Source organism: Dreissena polymorpha, chromosome 4 (genome assembly GCF_020536995.1).
Source record: "Dreissena polymorpha isolate Duluth1 chromosome 4, UMN_Dpol_1.0, whole genome shotgun sequence".
In the NCBI taxonomy this organism is placed as follows: domain Eukaryota; kingdom Metazoa; phylum Mollusca; class Bivalvia; order Myida; family Dreissenidae; genus Dreissena; species Dreissena polymorpha.
In genome coordinates this window covers 116488556-116511805 of record NC_068358.1, presented here as the reverse complement: position 1 = coordinate 116511805, position 23250 = coordinate 116488556, and the positions used below count along the sequence as shown (strand labels likewise).

The 23250-nt window shown below is 37.4% G+C and overlaps 3 protein-coding genes across 38 annotated transcripts; all 3 read right to left on the bottom strand.

Moving 5' to 3' along the window:
• Window positions 1-571: 571 nt before the first annotated feature.
• On the bottom strand, window positions 572-23202 carry LOC127879424 (transcription factor IIIA-like). Of its 36 annotated transcripts, none has more exons than XR_008049078.1 (11): window positions 23098-23202; window positions 12129-12238; window positions 10607-10697; window positions 8841-8932; window positions 7178-7251; window positions 6705-6791; window positions 6106-6329; window positions 5795-5848; window positions 2307-5198; window positions 2066-2159; window positions 572-1513 (listed from the first exon to the last, which is right to left on the bottom strand). XR_008049078.1 is itself a non-coding variant. In XM_052426241.1 (9 exons), the coding sequence occupies exons 1-9, from the start codon at window positions 23191-23193 to the stop codon at window positions 4839-4841; spliced, it is 1188 nt and encodes a 395-aa protein (XP_052282201.1). In that variant the 5' UTR covers window positions 23194-23202; the 3' UTR covers window positions 572-4838. The 36 variants fall into 36 exon arrangements, 1 of the variants encoding a protein (XP_052282201.1); XR_008049084.1 differs by lacking the exon at window positions 2066-2159 and adding an exon at window positions 1789-1869 and having other exon boundaries at window positions 572-1650; window positions 2431-5198; XR_008049086.1 differs by lacking the exon at window positions 2066-2159 and adding an exon at window positions 1789-1869 and having other exon boundaries at window positions 2431-5198.
• On the bottom strand, window positions 12248-16971 carry LOC127879435 (uncharacterized). The gene is made up of 5 exons (XM_052426270.1): window positions 16854-16971; window positions 15842-15943; window positions 15399-15669; window positions 15094-15246; window positions 12248-13648 (listed from the first exon to the last, which is right to left on the bottom strand). The coding sequence occupies exons 3-5, from the start codon at window positions 15630-15632 to the stop codon at window positions 13535-13537; spliced, it is 501 nt and encodes a 166-aa protein (XP_052282230.1). The 5' UTR covers window positions 15633-15669; window positions 15842-15943; window positions 16854-16971; the 3' UTR covers window positions 12248-13534.
• Window positions 17089-18582, bottom strand: LOC127879434 (E3 SUMO-protein ligase KIAA1586-like). The gene is made up of 3 exons (XM_052426269.1): window positions 17956-18582; window positions 17506-17700; window positions 17089-17309 (listed from the first exon to the last, which is right to left on the bottom strand). Exons 1-3 carry the CDS (start codon window positions 18149-18151, stop codon window positions 17137-17139), a joined length of 564 nt encoding a protein of 187 aa, XP_052282229.1. The 5' UTR covers window positions 18152-18582; the 3' UTR covers window positions 17089-17136.
• Window positions 23203-23250: the final 48 nt, after the last annotated feature.

The following is a 23250-nucleotide window of genomic DNA, read 5'->3' as shown; positions in this document are numbered from 1 at the left end:
CAAGCTTAAGTTTCTTCACAGGAAACTTTTTTTTCCTGTTTTTAGTTACAGTGACAAAACAATCGTAAATAGAAATGAAATTTTTAAATAACATTGGCCTTGACCTAAGTAGCCCCATAAGCATCAAAGCTAGCTCTTTATATAAGCCGATTATTCACAAAATCTCCATTAAACCTAGCAATTGAGCAGAAACTGTTTTATGAAACAATGACTCGACCCACCATGCACAAATTACACTCCCTTAGGTCTCCATGCAAGCTTGCTGTATCTTAAGGTCCATCAAGGTCGATCAAACTAAACTCTGATGCCCCCCCCCCCAATCTATAACCTGAATTGTTCTTTGTTCAAAATCTTGTAAATTAATGGTTGATATTGTATGTGATTTTAAAAGGATTTTATATGTAACTATTATCCACAGATTTTCTGAGTATTCCAAATCTTGCCCATTATGAAGTAAATTTCAAACACACCCATACGTTAATGATGCAAAATGCTATGCTTTCAATTGCAAATAGTCAGGAAAATACAATACAATCCTGATTGTTTTCACTTAACAAAATCCAGACAAATGTTGCAATATAATCTCTTTATTACAAACAAATACAATAATATGAAACAACAGCCAACTAATTTAGTCTTCAAACAAACTCTCCGTACATAAATCTTAAACAACTCACTATGTCAATCCTGTTGAGAAGAGCACCGGTTGTGTAACAAAATAAAATGAATGCCATGATTGCATAATAATAATATATATATATATATAAATATATATAAATGAGCTCTTGCATGCAAATCAGATCAATACTCTATTTATATCAGCACACATGCATGAAAAATAAGTTATGTATGAACTGAAATCACATCACATTAATGACGCACAAGTGATTAAAGAAACTACTCTGTACATCTGTAAGATAAACAAGGGCTGTTTGTAAAACATGCATGCCCCCCATATGGGCTCTACGTTGTAGTGACAGCCATTGTGTGAATATGTTTTTTGTCACTGTGACCTTTACCTTTGACCTAGTGACCTGAAAATCGATAGGGGTCATCTGCGAGTCATGATCAATGTACCTATGAAGTTTCATGATCCTTAGCATAAGCGTTCTTGAGTTATCATCAGGAAACCATGTTACTATTTCGGGTCACCATGACCTTGACCTTTGACCTAGTGACCTCAAAATCAATAGGGGTCATCTGCAAGTCATGATCAATATACCTATGAAGTTTCATGATCCTAGGCCTAAGGGTTCTTGAGTTATCATCTGGAAACCATTTTACTATTTCTGGTCACCATGACCTTGACCTTTGACCTAGTGACCTGAAAATCTTCTAGGGGTCATCTGCCAGTCATGATCAATGTACCTATGAAGTTTCATGATCGTAGTCAAAAGCATTCTTGAGTTATCATCCGGAAACCATTTTACTATTTCGGGTCACTGTGACCTTGACCTTTGATATAGTGACCTGAAAATCAATAAGGGTCAACTGCGAGTCATGATCAATCTACCTATCAAGTTTCATGATATTAGGCATAAGCGTTATTGAGTCATCATCCGGAAACCATTTTACTATTTCGGATCACCGTGACCTTGACCTTTGACCTGAAAATCAATAAGGGTCATCTGCGAGTCATTATCAATCTACCTATCAAGTTTCATGATCCTAGGCATAAGCGTTCTTGAGTTATCATCTGGAAACCATTTTACTATTTCGGGTCACCGTGACCTTGACCTAGTGACCTGAAAATCAATAAGGGTCATCTGCGAGTCATTATCAATCTACCTATCAAGTTTCATGATCCTAGGCATAAGCGTTCTTGAGTTATCATCCGGAAACCATTTTACTATTTCGGGTCACTTTGACCTAGTGACCTGAAAATCAATAGGGGTCATCTGCCAGTCATTATCAATCTACCTATGAAGTTTCATGATTCTAGGCATAAGCGTTCTTGAGTTATCATCCAGAAACCATTTTACTATTTCGGGTTACCATGACCTTGACCTTTGACCTAGTGACCTGAAAATCAATAGGGGTCATCTGCGAGTCCTGATCAATCTACCTATCAAGTTTCATGATCCTAGGCATAAGCGTTATTGAGTCATCATCCGGAAACCATTTTACTATTTCGGATCACCGTGACCTTGACCTTTGACCTAGTGACCTGAAAATCAATAAGGGTCATCTGCGAGTCATTATCAATCTACCTATCAAGTTTCATGATCCTAGGCATAAGCGTTCTTGAGTTATCATCCGGAAACCATTTTACTATTTCGGGTCACCGTGACCTTTGACCTAGTGACCTGAAAATCAATAAGGGTCATCTGCGAGTCATTATCAATCTACCTATCAAGTTTCATGATACTAGGCATAAGCGTTCTTGAGTTATCATCCGGAAACCATTTTACTATTTCGGGTCACCTTGACCTTTGACCTAGTGACCTGAAAATCAATAGGGGTCATCTGCCAGTCATTATCAATCTACCTATGAAGCTTCATGATTCTAGGCATAAGCGTTCTTGAGTTATCATCCGGAAACCATTTTACTATTTCGGGTCACCGTGACCTTGACCTTTGACCTAGTGACCTGAAAATCAATAGGGGTCATCTGCCAGTCATTATCAATCTACCTATGAAGTTTCATGATTCTAGGCATAAGCATTCTTGAGTTATCATCCGGAAACCATTTTACTATTTCGGGTCACCGTGACCTTGACCTTTGACCTAGTGACCTGAAAATCAATAGGGGTCATCTGCGAGTCCTGATCAATCTACCTATTAAGTTTCATGATCCTAGGCATAAGCGTTATTGAGTTATCATTCGGAAACCATTTTACTATTTCGGGTCACCTTGACCTGTGACCTCAAAATCAAAAGGGGTCATCTGCGAGTCATGATCAATGTTCCTATGAAGTTTCATGATCCTAGGCCCAAGCGTTCTTGAGTTATCATCCGGAAACCACCTGGTGGACCGACCGACCGACATGAGCAAAGCAAGATACCCCCTCTTCTTAGAAGGGGGGCATAACAAGCAAATTTGTTGAATTGATATCCCCCGCCAATATAATTCTAGACATAAAAAGTTGTCTGGACGGATGGACAATGCCAATGTGCATCATCCTCTTATCTATACTCCTAGCAAGTTTCAATGAAATCAGTCAAAGCATTTCCTAGATATGGCTCCGGAAACACAAAAAAGCATTTTTTCAAAATACAAAGGGCCATAACTCTGTTATTATCCATATATATAAAATCATACCAAGTTTCAATGAAATTCGTCAAAGCACTTTCAAGATATGGCTCCGGACACAAAAAAAGCATTTTTTCAAGATACAAAGGGCCATTACAACGTTATAAACAGATGGTGTACAATGCCATTTGGCATGCATCATCCTCTTATCCATATATATATATACTCATACCAAGTTTCAATGAAATCCTCAAAAGCACTTCCAAGATAAGGCACAGACAGATGGACGGACAACGCCAAAACAATATCCCTCCGCCTATGGCGGGGGATAATAAGTAAGATATGAATTCAGATCAGTACACATGTCAGACAAACGGGTGATTGCTGAATTCAACATGCATGACAAATGGGTGAATGCTGAATTCAACATGCATGACAAATGGGTGATAACTGAATTCAACATGCATGACAAATGGGTGATTGCTGAATTCAACATGCACGACAAATGGGTGATTCATAAATGAATTCAACATGAATGACAAATGGGTGATTACTGAATTCAACATGCATGACATATGGGTGCTTGAAGAATTCAACATGCATGACAAATGGGCGATTGCTGACTTCAACATTCATGACAAATGGGTGATTGATTGCTGAATTCAACATGCATGACAGATGGGTGATTGCTGAATTCAACATGCATGACATATGGGTAATTCATAAATGAATTCAACATGAATGACAAATGGGTAATTTATGAAAGAATTCAATATGCATGACAAATGAGTATTTTATGAATATATTCCACATGCATGACAAATGGGTAATTTATTAATGAATTCAACATGCATGACAAATGGGTAATTTTTAAATGAATTCAACATGCATGACAAATGATTGATTTAAGATTCAATATGCATGACAAATGGGTGATTTATTTCAACATGCATGACAAATGGGTGATACAGAAATTTAACAATCATGAAAAATGGTTGATTAATGTATTCAACATGCATGACAAATGTGCAATTAATGAATTCAGCATGCATCACACATGGGAAATTTATAAATTCAAGATTATATTACACTAATAACATTTCACGTAGGATCCAATTATGAAACTGCAACTTTCAAGGCATGTTTCTAATAATTATTACCTATATATCAAATTTTGCAAGACCTGTATCATTTTACAGATAAATCTGTCCTCTTTCAATTAATGCATTCAAATATATGTGGTTTCGCAACTTTGCCCAAAGGCAAGCATCCTTGGTAAACAGAGTTTCTAAAGTTTCAACAAAAGCCTCGTACTTCAATACAGTAAATGCACCCATAAGGTTCAAATTTAATTGCAATACCCAATGAATACACCAAAATATTGCAGAAACAAATATGATGAAGGAAAAAAGCACAGGTGTGATCGCTAAATCACTTTTAAGCCAAACGAGAAAAGGAACTCTTTATAAATACATGTAGGCACTACTTTCGAAATGGAATGGACCAAGGAGGGATACAAAATGATTAAGTGTAATGTAACCTTCAACATGCATGACAAATGGGTGATTTATGAATTCAACATGCATGACCAATGGGCCATTTATGAATTCAAATCAGTACACATGATTGACAAATGGGTAATTTATTAATCTAGATCGGTATTCCCAGAACTTTGGTTGAGTTCTTTTACAGTTTGCTCTTCTTCATTTATTGCAGTCTGAAGCAGTTTGGCTTTTTTACTCGCCTCTTCATAAATAGTGTCCATCATTTCCTCCGAGGTCCTGTATATCTCTTTCAAGCCATAACTATTCACAACCACTCCATCTTTCCCTGCCTGTGCAGCCTGAAGGTCAGATAATTCATGTAGCTGGTCTATGTCATGAAGGTCTATTCTGTCTTCTCGTACCGGTGAACTTAACGAGGCCTGACTGCAACTTGCATTAGTATTATGAGAACAATTCCTTATACCAGTTAGTTTTGCAGCTGTTGTTTTCGGTTTTGGTTTCTGAAAAAAATTCCAGAAACTTTATTAGTCCATACAGAACATACAGCTTTAGGACATGACTTAATAGTTTGTACATTGATCTAAATTAAAAAAGCTAATGTTAAGGATTTCATTATTAAAAAGTGACAACAAAAGATTAAACAGTTAGAAACATTATAAAAATAGAAAACAAATATTGATAATAATGTTACAATATGCTCCAGGGCAATACACAAAGAACAGAAATACACAATTTGAAGGAAGCTATAGTCACAAAAATGTATTAAGTGTTAAATGTGAAATATTTTAATCTAGTATGTATTAACCCCAGATTGCTCTACCCTAAAGTGCCTGACAATTGGTTGTGCCTAACAAAGTACTGACGCTTACCTTTGGCAGTGATCTGATGGGGTGCCTGACAAAGTAATGAATCTTACCTTTGACAGTGGTCTGCCTAACACAGTACTGAAGCTTACCTTTGGCAGTGGTCTGTTGGGGTACCTGACAAAGTACTCTAGCTTACCTTTGGCAGTGATCTGTTGGGGTACCTGACAAAGTACTTTAGCTTACCTTTGGCAGTGGTCTGTTGGAGTGCCTGACAAAGTACTGAAGCTTACCTTTGGCAGTGGTCTGTTAGGGTCATGAATATTCTGGTGTAGCTGGAGCTTTTGCTAAAAAAAACCAACTGGCAATCAATAACAATAACAACATATATTTGCATAAAAATGTGGTCTCAATCAAGGACAAGGTAGTGTCTGACCAGACTGTGAAGGTTGGTATGGAGCTGTACAAGCTGCATATGGCATATAACCCATTTTGGCATGACAGGGTAATATTAAACATACTGAGGATTGAGTAGAAATATTAAGTAACCGGAAACTAAAGTCAGGCAGACTCAAAAGCATCACATGAATTCTTTTAATTATACCTTAGTGGCAAATGAGCGATTGCATCCATCATGATCACAGCTGAACTTCTTTCCCTCGTGATAGCTGCGCACATGTGCATTAAGGTTACGCTGATCGAGGTATTCACGATTGCAGTTCTCATATGGGCAGACAACCACCGTACGAAAGGCCTCGTGCACGACCATATGCTGTGTCAGCCACTGTTTCTGTGCGAATGATTTCTGGCATTTGTCACATCTGTGAACTGAAAACAATTGCTGTAATTTTTCAACATTCTTATTTCGCCTTTGAAATACTCAAATATTAACCTTGCATGCATTTATGCAAGCTTTAGTAAAGTTATTACATATTACTATGAAAATTGATGTTGCTTTTAATTTCAAAATCTGGAAAACGAAACATTACATAAAATTCTAAACAATTCAGTAACTTGATGCAGTGGTCCAATTAAAAATAGCATTAAGTACTTTGCAATAAATTAGGAATTTTTAAATAATTGTAGGCATAGCTTAACCATGCATTGTTGAAAATTTGTAACATATATACTATAGCTGTTTTGCAGAGATAAATACACCAAGCTAGATGGTGATTTGTTCATGTTGAAACTTGTAAACATTACCACAACTCTTGAGGTGTTGACGTTTCCTATGCTTCAGCAGTAGTGACCATTTGTCAAACTTCTCATTGCACTCTGAGCATATGTAACCTGCAAAGATATCCAAAAGGTTAATATTTGCATAGATAAAACAATACAAACTATTCACAACATTTTCTGAAAGTTAAATAAATGATCCAGCCTCTAAGAAAAACAGGCTTTATGCATGTGCGTAAAGGAACGTCCCAGATTAGCCTCGAAACATTGGGCTAGACGGGATTTTCCATTAGAAAAGACTTCCTTTAAACAAAAAATTCCATCAAATTAGAAAGTTTCATCCCAATTTGGCTTGTGTGAACTGCACGTGTTAAAAAGTGTATGAGGATGACTGCGTACAAGTTTGTTTATACAGACTAACAGGAAGAAAGACATCCATGGTGGTTCAGATTTCAGTATAAAAATGCAGCCATATATATCAGCAGATTGGACATTCATACCTTCATGTGTCTTCATGTGCCTCCTGTACTGGTGCCCCAGACTAAATGACTTCCCACAGCCTGGCTCCTGGCACCTGAAGATACATATAACATGTAGTACACATATAACATGTAGTACACATATAACATGTAGTACACATATAACATGTAGTACATGTATAACATGCAGTACATATATCATGTAGTGCACATACAACATGTAGTGCACATATAACATGTAGTACATATAACATGTACCACATATAACATTAACTACACATAAACAATGGAGTACATAAATAACATGTAGTACAATATACAATGCAGTATATTTTATGTATTGCACATTTAACATGTAATACAATATAACATGTAGTGCACATATAACATGTAGTACACATATACAATGTAGCACATACATAACATTTAGTGCACATATACATGTACGGTAACATGCAGTACACAAATAAATAGTACGTATATAGCATGTAGTACACATGTATTATGTAATACACATATACCATGTAAGGCACATATATCATGTAGCACATACATTTAGTGCACATATACCATGCAGTACACATATAACATGTAGTACACATATAACATGTAGTACACATATAACATCAATACAGTTTCAGAAGATTTTGTATTGACTATATAAATCTATATAAATCATGTGACCCCCAGGGGCTTGGCCAATTTTTACCCCATGGGCATAATGTGAACAATCTTTGTAGATACTTATACAACATATTCAGCGCATGATCCTTGTGGTTTCAGAAAAGAAGATCTTAAATATTTTTAACTACATAAGTCCATATAAGTCTCTCTGATAAGTGACCCCTCCGCCTTGTGGGGTGTGGCCAGTTTCGATACCAGGGTCATGATTTGAAAAAACTGTGTAGAGGACAAATGTACGATGTAACAAACCAAACAAGAGCTGTCAAAGGACAGCGCTCCCGACTATTCAAGTGCTTGACAGAATAACGTAAGCCATCATGGAGAGGGGGGGGGGGTATAATGTGTATGTGTGGTCATTTAAGAGATGATCTTTCAAAATAAGGAAAAAACAAATTTTTTTGGGGGGAGGGGGGGGGATTCTGGGGTGGGGCATGGGGGATGGTTTGGGGGGAGTGCATTGTGGTATGTCAGGTAAGTGTTGTTTTGTCAAAGTATGAATCAAATGTGATCATAAATAAAGAAGTTATGGCAATTAAGCAAAATGTTCAATTATCTAAGCATAAAAGGGGCAATAATTCTGTCAAAATGCTTGATACAGTTGTCTGCTCTTGTTTATAGAATGGGGTCATGTTGGTAAAGAAGTATGCAAAATATGAAAGCAATATGTCAAAAGACATAGAAAATATTTGAGGTGGTACGCAAACTTTAACATAGATTTATCAATAATATGCATATTCTAAGTATACAAGGGAAAATAATTCTGTCAAAATACTTGATACAGTTGTCTGCTCTTGTTTATAGATTGGGTTCATGTTGGTAAAGAAGTATGCAAAATATAAAAGCAATATGTCAAAGGACATAGGAAATATTTGGGGTAGTACGCAAACTTAACATTGGCACGCTAACGGGAACGCTAACAACGGGGTGAGTGACAGCTCCACTATATATATTTCATATATAATAGTCAAGCTAAAAATAAACCTGTAAGCCTTGCACTTACAGATACTTGGCTCCCTGGGAATGCACCTCCAACTTGTGTTCCTTCAGCAGGCGATGTTTCCTGAACTCTGCTTTACATCCAGCAATGTGACACTGCAATGTGCAAGGATATAACTCAATAACATTTGAGTCCCGCTCTGGGAAAACAGGGCATAATGCATATGCTTTAAGTATCATTCCATATTAGCCTGTGCAGTCAGCACATGTCAGGGACGATACTTAACGCTGAAATGATATTTTTAATTTAAAGGACGTCTCTCCTAAAGGAAAATCCTTTCTCTGCAGAAGTGTAATAACTGATTAGCCTGTGCAGGCTGCAAAAGCCCATGTAAAAACAACTAATTGCTTTTTTAGTCATTCACTTTGTTCACAAGAAAAGCATTTATTATTTTGTTTTATTACATGATAAAAAATCCTAATATTTGTTATAAAACATACAATTGCATACATTTTACTTCTCAGCATGATTTATTTTTCATTATTTGGCAACCTAATTTTGGAATGAAGAACAATTTTATATTTATTTTACCTTATAACAAAATCCGATTGCTCCATTTTCACATACATAACAGATACATACTATCAACAAGACTTACGTTCTTAAAACACATTGCCCCCTACTGTGCTTTGAAGACACACCACAACTATTTTAGAGACAAGAAACCGTCGGAGACGAGTGATGCTCCCCAAAGTTTTTTTTTGTGACAATATTGCACTATATATTCAGATAAAAGGAAAGGTCTTGAGGGGCATAACTTTGGACAAAATAATACGATGGATGGTTTAGCAACTTAAAAATTTCCAAGGGCCATAACTCTCTAAATAAATCATCTAATCAGAACCCACAAATAACATGCGCATCTCCTCAAGGTAGTTAAGCTTCCCATAAAGCTTCATTGAATTCTGGTCATTAGTTGCTGAGAAATAGCCCGGACAAGAAATGTACAGTTAATGGAAAATTTAAAAGGGCCATAACTCTGTGAAAAATCATCCGACCAGAACCGGCTGATAATATGCACATCTCCTCTTGGTAGTGAAGCTTCCCATAAAGTTTAATTGAATTCCGGTCGTTAATTGCTGAGAAATAGCCCTGACAAAAATTGTGCACGGATGGACGGACACACGCACGGACAGATGAAGCAGCGACTATATACTCCCTCAAAAATTTTTGGGGCAGCATAAAAATTATTAATTCTAAGGTACATAACTACACCAACAATCAATGGACCGGAACGAAACTCACACTTCATATCTATGTCATGAAGGTAGACTCACATACCAAAAATCAGCTTAATATCTGAAAGAATTGGGTGAAAAACCTCCAGAAAACGGTTATAAAACAGAAAATTTCTAAGTCCAAGGCCCATAATTAAGCCCAAAATCAATGGACGGGAACGAAACTTACACTTATTTGTAGGTCATGTGAGTAGACTCACATACCAAATATCAGCTAAATATCTGAAAGCGTTGTGCAAAAAACATCTGGAGAACGGTTATTATAGACAAAAAAGTCCAAGATCCCTAACTTCACCAAAAATAAATCGACCAGAACAAAACTCACCTTTCATCTGTAAGTCTAGTAGGTAGACTCACATACCAAAAATCAGTTCTTTATCTGAAAACGTTGTATAAACCGGAAAACAGAATGCTATGGACAGACTTAAGGCCAGAGAGTCCTGACAGCTATTTACCATCCTACTGGGGCCATAAAAACCATCCACATCATTATTTGTTGTCCATAAAATATATTTACTCCAATGTTTTTACCGTGTAAACCTGTTTTTCATGGCAGCGTTTAATGTGCTTGTTCAAATTGTCCCAAGATGAGAATTGTGCCTCACAGTCACTCTCTTCACACCTGTCAAAATATAACAGCTAATTATCAACATACGAGACTCACTCTAAGAAATCTGGGCTTGATGCATGTGTGTTAAGTGTTGACCTAGATTAGTCTGTGCAGTCTGAAAAGGGTTATCATGAATGGCACTTTCCGCTTTAATAGATTTTTTGTTAAGGATTCTCTTTTAAATGAGAATCTAGTGTAGGCAGAAAATGTCTTCCCAAAGAAGACTTGCAGATGCACAGGTTAATCTTTGACACACTTCATGCACATGCATTAACCCTTTGCATGCTGGGAAATTTGTAGTCTGCTAAAATGTTGTCTGCTGAATTTCTAAAATAAGCATTTTCTAAGATTTTTTCCAAAGAATACTATCAGAATAGCAAACAGTTTGGATCCTGATGAGACGCCACGTTTTGTGGCGTCTCATCTGGATCCAAACTGTTTGCAAAGGCCTTTAAAATTTGGTTCCATCGCTGAAAGGGTTAAGGCATACATGTGTATTTTGTCAGAGCGCAGCTTATATAGTTCTCACAAAATTTAGAGTTTTATCAATCTTGCATTAATTTAAACTAAAAATAACAAGATATGTTACTATGTATATTTGACCTTTGACCTTGACCTTTCACCACTCAAATTGTGCAGCTCCATGAGATACACATGCATGTCAAATATGAAGTTGCTATCTTCAATATTGCAAAAGTTATTGCAAATGTTAAAGTTGGGGCAAACAAACAAACAAACACACAAACAAACCAACAGACAAGGCAAAAACAATATGTCTCCCACTATAGTGGTGGGGGGCATACAAATTGTTGGTATACTCCAGGAATGTGTAGATATCTATTTAAATCTAACAGACAATTAAATTCTAAGAATTTTTTAATGACTTGGTATTTATTAAGGTTGCCACAGGGTAACCATAACCATAAGTTTACAAGTTACATTTCCTAACAAAGGTTAAGTAGCAAATATTTTGTTTAATGGCAATTAATAGTACGCATTTTGTTTCTAGCCCACAAAATAATGCACATTAAAACTTAAGACTGCTTAAAGCAATATACAATGCCGATGATGGGAATCAATAATTTTTGAAAAACAAAGAAATGAGCAACATACAATTGCCTGCGTTATTACAAATAAGGGTTAAGTTTGGATAATAGGCAAACCTTTTGTATTGAATCTTTTGATGGCGAGGGGTAAGAGCATAGGGGTAATTGACACGTTTATTAAACTTGTGATAAAAATCAATTGATTGAGATGTTGGTCTGCTTATTTGATGGTTTGTTGACCAATTTACAAGATTGCTTACCAACATAACATGTTAAGCAACATCAGCTGTGTCATATGATCAAAGAATTACATCTTAATAATGAAAATGATACAAAACTATTCAGACAGAAACACAGACACAGTTACACATTCTTCAAATCAGAATAAAAATATTACCTTATATCTACAGCATTCTGCGGTTTATGAGTTGTGTATTCATGTCTGCGCAAGTGGTCAACTCTTTTGTAGCTGTTGTTACAGCCTTCAAAATCACATACATAGGGCCTCTGAAAAAAATTAAATAAATAGAGTCTATATCTTTTCAGAAGTCTCTCATCTAACTTCAAAAGACGAGCCAATTACGTGAGCAAGAAAGCCCTGACACTAGCCATGCTTGACAAAAGGTCCCCCAAGAAAGCATGGATAAGAACCTACCAAGATGGGTCAGCAATAAATGCAGTCAAGAGATGGATGGCTGAAGTGTACAATACACGGCATTAATCACGAGCACCACCTATCTTTTGCGATGCATTAATTATGTGTACATGTCTTATAAAGTATTCAGCATTAGTAAAAAATTTCCCACTTTGGATGATAACATGGCTTTCCCAATTTGACCGATACTGGTACCAGTTCCAAAGTGGTGAGAAAAATGCTGTGTCATCACGAGAATCTCGTTATTAATGTTAAAAAAATATCACTGAAATGAGGTTTTCACCAGAAATAGGTCCCCCAATGATACTGTGTTAAACAAACAACAGTTTTCTAACACTTCATGCACACATTTTTACAAAAGAATGTCTCTTACTTTTATTGACAAGAATTTTTTTTAAGTTGTCAACATTTGAGGGCCTTTAATTTTGAAGAAGCAGCCTATCAGAACAGAACTAAAGATCTATACTCCATCACCAAGAGATTAGCAGGAAAGTTTGCCAAGCCAGAGAGGCGAGTAAGGGACAAAAATGGAGGAGCAATAACAGATGACGAAGGGCAGAAGAAGAGGTGGATTGAGAACTTTCAGGAGCTATTCAACAGGCCAGCTCCCGCGAACCCACCGGAGATTCTGCCAGCTACTAGTGATCTGCCAATCAAATACTGCACTCTCACAAAGGAAGAGATCAGCAGCGACATCAATGAAATTAAAGAACGGCAAATCTGCAGGATTGACAGCATACAAGTACCAGCAGAAGGGCTTTAGGCTGATGTAAGGACCAGTGTGGAGCTACTACACTCACTCTTTAGCAAGATATGGGAATAAGAAGAAATTTTAACAGAGTGGAAAGAGGGTTTCCTCATCAAGCTACCCAAGAAAGGCGACCTTAGCTACTGCTCCAACTTTCAAGGAACCACACTGTTTTCCATCCCAGGAAAGGTGTTATCGCCGTTGTATGTCAACTTCATCAGAGCTCCAGATAAGGATCAAGTCTGAAGGGTATTTCACCCCCTGAAATTATTTTTAAAGCGTATTTTACTCCTTTGTTTCAGCCATAAAGGGTATTTACAGTCTTGGCATTTGCAACTATTTTTGCATAAAAGAGACATTGAACAATGCATATTTTCAAAAGAAACACTTGGTTTTGTTTTTATTCATGGTTAATATCACACAACAAATTTGACACAAGGTCTTCAGACATCTCAAGGTCATCATCTTCAGAGTCGGAACCACTGTCAACTGTGTCCATCATCTCAGCTATGCTCTGAAAGGAAAAACATATTGTAAAAGCACTCATGATTTAAAACTTTAAGACGTACATCTGCGTTAAGAAAATGTAATGTGAATGTAAAAACAAGAGCACCACCTTGCGGGTGCAGACCGCTCATCTATTTTCTTTTTAAAGGTGAAGGGACTCTAATTTTCAATCACAAAGGAGGGAGGGGTGGTGTGAAGAGGGGTGCATAGTGTGGGGTGTGGACATTTATTACATTATCTTCCAAAAATGCGAAAAAAAGGAAAAAAAAAATCGGGGGTGGGGGGGGGGTGGGGATGGGGATTCTTGGGTGCGATGGTTGAACGGTATTTCAAACATAAAATAATAAAAATAAATATTTGTGTTTTTTTTAACCGTTTAAAAAAAAATAATTGGGGGGGGGGTATAGTGTGAGGGTGTGGTGGTAATTTGTGAGATAATCTTAAAAAAAAAATAGGGGGGGATTCGGGGGGGGGGGGGGGGGGGGGGGGAAGGGGGGGGCACGGGCGATGGTTTGGGTGGAGTCTATTGTGGTATGTCAGGTAAGAGTATTTTTGTCAAAGTATCAATCAAATCTAATCATAAATAAAGAAGTTATGTCAATTTTAGCAAAATTTAATAATTTGACCTTGGGAGTCAAGGTCATTCAAGGTAAAATTCGAAACACAAAATTTAACCATATATTCAAAGTTACTAAGTCAAAAAAGGGCGCTATTCCGTCAAAATGACAACCAGAGTTATGCAACTTGTCCTTTTACTGTACCCTTATGATAGTTTGTGAGTGTTCCAAGTAAGAAAGCAATATCTATGATACTTTAGGGGTAAAGTTGACCTAAACACAAAACTTAACCAAATTTTCTATTTTTTAAGTATAAAGGGCCCATAATTCCGTCCAAATGCCAGTCAGAGTTACATAACTTTGCCTGCACAGTCCCCTTATGATAGTTAATAAGTGTTGCAAGTATGAAAGCAATAGCTTTGATACTGTAGGAATAAAGTGGACCTAAACACAAAACTTAACAAAATTTTCAATTTTCTAAGTATAAAAAGGGCCCATAATTCTGTCAAAATGCCAGTCAGAGTAACATTACTTTGCCTGCACAGTCCCCTTATGATAGTTAGTAAGTGTTGCAAGTATGAAAGCAATAGCTTTGATACTTACGGAATAAAACGGACCTAAACACAAAACTTAACCAAAATTTTCAATTTTCTAAGTATAAAAAGGGCACATAATTCTGTAAAAATGCATGCCAGAGTTATCTAACTTTGCCTGCCCAGTCCCCTCATGATAGTAAGTAAGTGTACCAAGTTTGAATGCAATAGCATTGATACTTTCTGAGAAAAGTGGACCTAAACGCAAAACTTAACCGGACGCCAACGCCGACGCCAAGGTGATGACAATAGCTCATAATTTTTTTTCAAAAAATAGATGAGCTAAAAAATGGCAATAATACCTGTGCACTAGTAGAAGGACAAGCCCTCGCTTCTGTGTCGGCTTCTGTGTCCTCAGAATCTTCAACAACTATTGCAGATGTACTGCTACTGCTTCCAGATGTCACATCTGGTTCTTTGCGGATTCTACGCTTTTGCCCAGATGGTGTGGACATCTAAAATGCAGTATGCAAAACATTATAATTTTTTGTAAGGATTTGTTCCATGATGGTATAAGTTAAACTATACTAAACTTGTTAATACATCATATATAATTGCATGATTACTACAACAGTTTTGTTTTTATTAATTAATGATTAACACAAACCAGCCAATCAGCAATGGCAGGTTCCGGGTCAAAATCTTCAATTCTTGGGGACATTATCTTAATCGTCATCAAATCATTGAGGAGTGCGTTACCAAGCCGTCCCCTCCGTTTATTTTTGAGAAGTTTCATGGCACTGAAAGCTGTCTCGCAATTGACCGATGTTGGTGGTAGAGCCAGAACAATTTGTATCAGTTGAAAAATGTTCTGAAGGTTTTGGGCTGCCATGTCAATCATCACCTGTTCCCAGTTAACGATGGTCAAGTCAGGATACCTGCAAAAGCAAATACTTTGTAAAAACATTCAATTTAGTATAACATTTTAACCAGATGACTTTTGAGATACCATGACACAATTTATTTCAAAGTAGATGGGATAATTTCTTCAGTCATTTATATATTTGTGGTTTTGCTTAACAGTTATGTTATTTATATAACAATATTTACCTTCATCAGTTACATCTTCAAGAGTAACGAGAACATCAGGAAACGCCACTGGCCTGAAGTGATTGAACAGCACTGAAATCTCTTTCTCACCGTACACTGTATCTGAAAACAACCAAACCATAAAATGTTAAAGCTTTTTATTTTCAATTCGTTTAAAGCATATGAAATTGTATGCAGTATGTAGTTAATTTATCTACTAAACTGTCTGCACTTTCAATGAAAAAGTCAGATTTCAAACCTGTTTCTTGATAGGACTTAAATGGTTCATTCTCAAGTGGCTGCATTACATGTTAATTCATGATATTGGCTTACAACTCACACTGCAATTATTGTAAGAATGTAACTTATTGACTTAAAATTTATTCAACAAAAGTAAAAGTATAATCTTGTGTTATTTATATTTGGAAAATGAAGAATGCTGTCACCTGAGTTAATTGAAGCACAAAAACATTTAATAACTGTACAATAATACTAGTATAGATAATAAATAAACAGTACATTAGCAACAAAACATACAAAGCCTAATGCAAACTTACTCTAGGGGTTTAAGCTGAAAACACATCCGAAACACAAATGACAACTTGTCTACAAAACATTGAAGGGGAGCATACTTGCAATAAACAGCAAAACTGAACAGAATAATCAACACGAAGAAGAAGTTAATAACATGTGAACTGTCAACTCCATGTTTTAACATGGCAACTGATCATCATTCAAATGTGGCCAGTTTTTAAAAGATGACACAAGAGTGGCTGAGATCAACTCTGTTTGTGGGACATTGCTATCAAGAGATGTCAGTATTTTTCGGACTGTAGTCTTCAGCAGATCAGTGGAAGACTTTTGTCCTCTGAAGACTAAAGTCTCCCCACAAAACGTCCCAGTTTCTAAAACAGCTGATACACTGCTGTCTTCTCTGCACATTATTTTAAAGCACCGATGATTATTATTGTTTGTGTTTCAGTTTAGATTTTCTACTTGTACACTTACATTTCTTACTGGTATAGATACTTACTTGCTCATAAGCCCTGTGAGTGTTATTTTGGTTGATTCCACTCTGGTGTATGCCTCAGCAAGGCTGATCTGGGTCTGTTGCAGGTACAGGGACAGGTTCTGTAAGTTGTTGACAAGTCTCTGAAAAAAAGCGTTAAATTTGCATGTCAGTGCACTGAACATTAACTTAGATATTTAATCTAAATTATCATTGTAAAATATTATTTAACCATATAAGGCTACAAACTTGCCTTCATGGCAATTATGTACACAATCACATGGCCATCATGTACAAGTCTGGCTAATCACTCGGCCTTGGCATTTTTGTGGGATGAATTTTCAAGATGGTACCGCACAACTTTGTACGTCTTTAAGAAAATGGTGATTGCCTTCATGTAGTGTGGTAACCACCTGGTTCCACCAATGCGAGTAGGCAACAACTGCCTCTCACCAAGGGCTTCGAACGTGCGAAGCAGACCTGAAAGTGCATATGTATAATTTGACTGTAGACATAAATACATTTATTTTAAATAAACACAAGTGTGCATTCAACTAAAGAATTTTGTTTATGAACATGATATTAATACAAAAGTGCAATTACTTAAAACCAGGACAGTATAAAAATATATGTCAAGCATGTCAACACATCAAGTAAAATATATTTTTTTATTTACCTTTTTTCTCTTTTGGGCTCTTTCTAAAAAGATAATACAACCCAAGAAGAAGTGTTGTAGCCTTTTCATAAAGACCGGGGGACGCCTTTTTCACTGCATCTTTGAAGGACAATTCAAGGTGATGTACAAGGCAATGGGTCATTACAATGGATGGCCATCGTTGCTTTAGAAGTGCTGCAACACCTTTGTTCAACCCTTAAATTCAGAAAATGTTATAATTTATTTTTATAGCTGTTACATTTCACAAAACTGCACAAACGCAATTTACCCACAAGCAAACAAGATCGTATAAACAATCAATTTTTGCTACCTATTTTGTTTTTACAATTGGAATCGTGGATTTAGACCATTTTGCTTTAGAACTGAAATGCAATTTCAAGCTGTATTCATTTAATAATATATGTATTATTTGAAATTTACTTTTGATACTTGATGGAAGTGTAGTATTACCTTGCATATTGGATGCACCATCAGCACTAAATCCAACAAGTTTGTTTCTCACAGACTCCTCTACGTTCAGAGTGTTCAGGGTCTGCACTAAGAACTTGAATATGTCTTCACTACAGGCAGATTCTGCCGACCCCAAGTGTAGAAAAGAGTCTTCTATTCGGCCATAAGTACAGGTGCGCAAGTATACAGCCTCCATGTCCTCACCAGTGAAGTCAGTTGATTCATCACATGACAGACTACACCATGACTTCACCCCTGGTTCGCAATTGATTCACAGAATTTGGCCCCAGCCTGATGAGAACAGTACTGTGAACCAACCGGCACTTGCTTCATTTGATCTAGTCTGCATAAAACATTGTAGGCGTTAAAACTTAAGTTGTGCTTAGCACAAGCATGTGCGTTTCTCATTTTAATGAGTTTGTCATGGTCGGCCTTTCTTAAGGCAGTGAGAGCTTTGCATGCTGCACTTTGATGTACAGGTGTTTTAATGGCAGAATTACGACTGATTGCCTGAATATGGCTCTCACTAACTTCATGAGCCTTGATACCATCAATTCTCAAGTACGTAGTACCTTTCACGAACGCGTTTTGATCTTTATCGCGCGAAAACTACTGACATACGGAGCAGGTCATCACCCCGTTGACATCATCGAAACGAAGCCAGGGGCGATTGGTTTGCCATGATGGCTGAAACTTGCGTTTCCGAGACTGCTCGTACTTTTTTTTTTATTTTCCTTTGTAGGTTTGGGTTTTGGCGTTGGACCCGTAAAGTAACGCAAAAGAGACATTTAACTGAGTCATTGACAAGTTCTCCACCCACTTATTACGGTTGCTAGACAACTGTGTTAAAGCGTCAGGCGAGATTGATCTACAATACTGTTCTATAAGCGTTTAGTCAAGGAGCGCTCAAGGGAGATCAATCGATACAGTAATAAATAAGCGTCTAGTTGTTGCTATTTCAGACAATTTGCTTAGTTCGGAAACGAAAAAAAAGTACTCGACCGATCGGGCTACCGGCTGGGAATTTTCACTCGACCGACGCAAAAATCACTCGACTTGGTCGACGGTCGAGCGGGTTAATGGCAAGACTGTATTTAGGAATATTTAAGGGTATTTTCCATTTCCATAGAAAACAAACAAAGTAAATGGCGTGTTTAATCTAGGAATATTTTTATTTGTTATTTATATTATTAAATGCAAACAGAATGAATTTAAAATGACGCTATGAACAGACTTTCTTTAAAAATATTCCCGCAGAGACCGCTGGTTGCTTAAAACTTCCCTTTCTTGATCCACAAATATGATAGGCCGCCATTTTTATTACAAGCCTATTTTGATTGACATACTTTTGATTCAAAGGTTAACTTACACTAAAAACTCAACTGGATTATTGATTAAACCGGTTACGCACTTTAATCAATTTAAAATACGTACCAAGATTTGTATAATTTGCATTTTGTTACGCTTTTTTAATTCGTGGAGATATTGTGGTTATCTCAGCCATCTGTCTGTCCGTCCTGGCCAACTATAAGCACTAGAACCTTAAAACTTACATACATGGTAGCTATGAGCATATGTGCACTATTTGGAATTTTGATCTGACCCCTTGGTCAAAAGTTGTGGGGGTTGGGGTGGGGCTGGGTCAGAGATTTTCACTTATTATTATGCCACAGGTATGGTGCATTGGCCATAACTTTTGCAATATTGAAGATAGAAACTTGACATTTGGCATGCATGTGTATCTCATGGAGCTGCACTTTTTGAGTGGTTACAGGTCAAGGTCATCCTTCAAGGTCAAAGAAACAAAATATTCGAAGGGAAGTAATAAGCTTTAAAGGGAGGTAATTAATGAACCTGCCAAATGTTGTTTTTTTTAATAAATCAAAGCGGCGCAGGAGGGGGCATTGTGTTTCTGACAAACACATCTCTTGTTTTATGTTATTTTACATTAATTTTTTCATTTCTAAACCGATTTACTTCTAATTGATACAGAACATCTCTTATGACAATACGGTCAATCTCAACTATGCATGGCCCCATTACCAACCCTGGGGTGCCTCCTGGGTCAAACATGCCACGTGGGGATACGCGTCAGCCTCTGCCACGCCATTTCTAGTTGACTATGAAAAGGCGTTCCACAGCGTTGACCGGGAGTCCCTATGAAGACTTCTGAGGCACAATGGAGTGCAAGAAAATATCGACAACATCATCAGGAAGGCTTAAGAGGGAATGACCTGCAGAATCGTTCATGGCAGACAGCTCACAGATGCCTTTGAAGTGAGAACCAGTGTGAGGCAAGGCTGCTTACTCTCACCTTTCCTGTTCCTGCTGGCCATAGACTGGGTTATGAAGACATTGACGGAGCAGAAGCAGAATGGACACTCTGGAAACATTTGGAAGACCTCGACTTTTCAATTTGGCTCGTCTTTCCCATACCCAACAACAGATGCTGGAAAAGACAAACATGGTAGCGGACAACTCAGCTAGACTGGGCCTCACCATCAACAGAGGGAAGAGCAAGGTGTTTAGAACCAACGCATTCAACAACACACCCATCATAGTCCAAGGCGAGGCGCTGGAGGAGGTGGACAGCTTCACCTATCTCGGCAGCATTCAAGACAACCAGGGAGGAACGGATGCAGATGTCAGAACCCGCTTTGGTAAAGCACGAGCAGCCTTCCATCAGCTGAAGAACATCGGGGGGGGGGGGGGGGGAGCAATTGGCATCAACACCAAGATTAAAGTACACTCCACGCGTTTTCCCCAAAAAACGCGCTCCCTCCGCGGGGTTTTTTCTGCTAGCGAGTGTTCACACGGCGTTGGAAGAGCGAGGTGAACTCGATAAAGGCTCGGCGTTACGCCGCGTTCGCTAATTCCCGCTGCGTGTATTACTTTAGCCTAGTCTGTAAATGCAGACACTTTCCGTTCTTTTCAGTGACCGCCGCGCAACGCCGCGTTAGCAGTGTGCTACTGGGCATGCCAACAAATAAAAAACATTGTTATAATAAATTGTTTAAATACTGTAGTACATGTATAAAAAAGATAATTGTATAGAAAATTAATATGTATAAAAATTATGTTTTTTAATTCACAGGTACCTCTACAATATGAATGAATATAATACATTCAAGACAAATTAATATTTAAATCATAACACATATAACACAAGAATAAATGTTCCGTAAAATTTCCAAATGAGAATAATAATTAGTAATCAGAAACACACTACGATTTTTAATTGTTAACACCACGTTAACAAATACTTCCAATATACAGTCATCATGTATATTTCCCGACAAAAGCGCGCGAAAATTATGCTGCAATGTACAAGGTCAAGCTATACCTGCAAAGCGTGCGTGTATTGATTTTTTAATACAAACTTTGTAGCGCAGAGAACATTGAATTTTGTTGATTTCGGTTAAAAGTTTCTATGGTATTTTTTAACGAAATTATATCGCGAATAAGTTGATATTTCCTTTAAAATAATTTCAAAGCGAACATGCCGAATCTTTATCGTTACGGTATTTTAGTAGAGTAATTATTTCAACAGTTATTGTACTGTAAACTGATTAAAGAAGACATCTGGGCGGAACTGGATTTTAAGTCTTTGACGTTATGAAAACACGCAAAGCTTGTCTACTGACCTATTGTGTAGACTGCTGTCTGCGGTGTTTTGACAAAAGGGATTAACATGTGTGAATGTCACTCTGCCGATTTGGTCCATAATTACTGGTAAACATTGTTTTGAATGTCGACACAACAAGAATACAACTGTGAATATTAAATGCAACTATCAACTCAATAGTTACCACCTTCTTTTAGCAATCAATGGAAGAACCTACCTACAAAATGAAAATAAATGCATTAGCGAGCAGAGAATTGACTTTGTTCCGACAATTAAAACCATTCCTTATGCATTCGTTTAACAATTTTACTTGAGTAAGTTAAGCCTTAAGACAGGAAGCGGCTTTTCTTTGATTACGTCAAACTGTCAATCCACACAGATTTGCGATTTAAAAATCGCCTTGGTCATTTGTTTACATGTTCAGTATAGAAAATCACCTGCTAACATGAAAACTTTGGATTAAATTATCATAATGAAAACAATGTTGCAAACTGTGTTTATATTAATTGGTAAGTATTAGTTAAAAGACGATGTTTTGTTTGTCGTAAATCAACGAGTTTTCTATACAACAACAACTTCTTCTACAACCACGTCGGGATCGATCTATCTTGGTTGTTTTTTTTTTATTGTAAATATTATACTACATGTACATGTATGTACTTGTAATAAATGTAATTTTATTTGAAAATCAGGAAGTCAAACAAAATTAAATTAATCGTTATCTTGTAAAACGCGGAGTTTCCCCCGCGTTGCCAACGCCGAGGGCCGCCGCGTCGGCTTATCATTTTTGCCGATCGTTAACCGCCGCGTTCAAAATCATGCAAACGCCGAGTATAGCGGGATTTTCTTAATCTCCCTCCAGGTCAATCCCTGCGGAGTATGGAGGAAAATTGGGGAAAACGCGTGGAGTGTACTGTAGGCTCTTTAATATTATCATGAAGCCGAAACTTCTCTTTGGAGCAGAGACCTGGAGAACAACTGTCACCACCATAAAGAAAACACAGGCCTTTATCAACACCTGCCTCAGGAAGATCTTAAAGATCTGCTGGCCAGACAAGATCTCCAACGAAGAATTATGGAGAAGAACAAACCAGCAGCCAGTTGAAGAAGACATCCTTCAGAGACGTTGGCGATGGATAGGCCACATCCCATATGACAAAGCAATCTCTCACATGGAACCCCCAAGGGAAAAGGAAGAGAGGTCGGCCTAGAAACACCTGAAGCCGTGACATGGATGCAGATGCTAAGCAGATGGGCCAAACATGTGGGCAGCTGGAGAGACTCGCCCAGAACCGAGACGCATGGAGGAAGCTGGTTGGCGGCCTATGTCCCAGATGGGACCACAGGCGAAGATGAGATGAAATCTGCTCATGGTGTCTGTTATAAATCAACGAAAAATCCGAAATGACGATGTCCGAATTTTATTCACACTAAAAAAGTTGCTTAGAATTTTCGACTGAAATAGGAGATATACCCATTGACGTCTCGTAATTATATATTAATAAATACATAACTACCTCTCCTGTGTGCGACCGTGAATGTATTTCAAGTCGACTCCTCTTTTTAAAAGTTTTATTGCACTCGGAACATGTGAATCGTTTGTCGTCGTCCATGTTTGTTAATGTCGTAAATGTCGGTCACTAGGTTTGTCGTAAATGTCGGTCACTAGG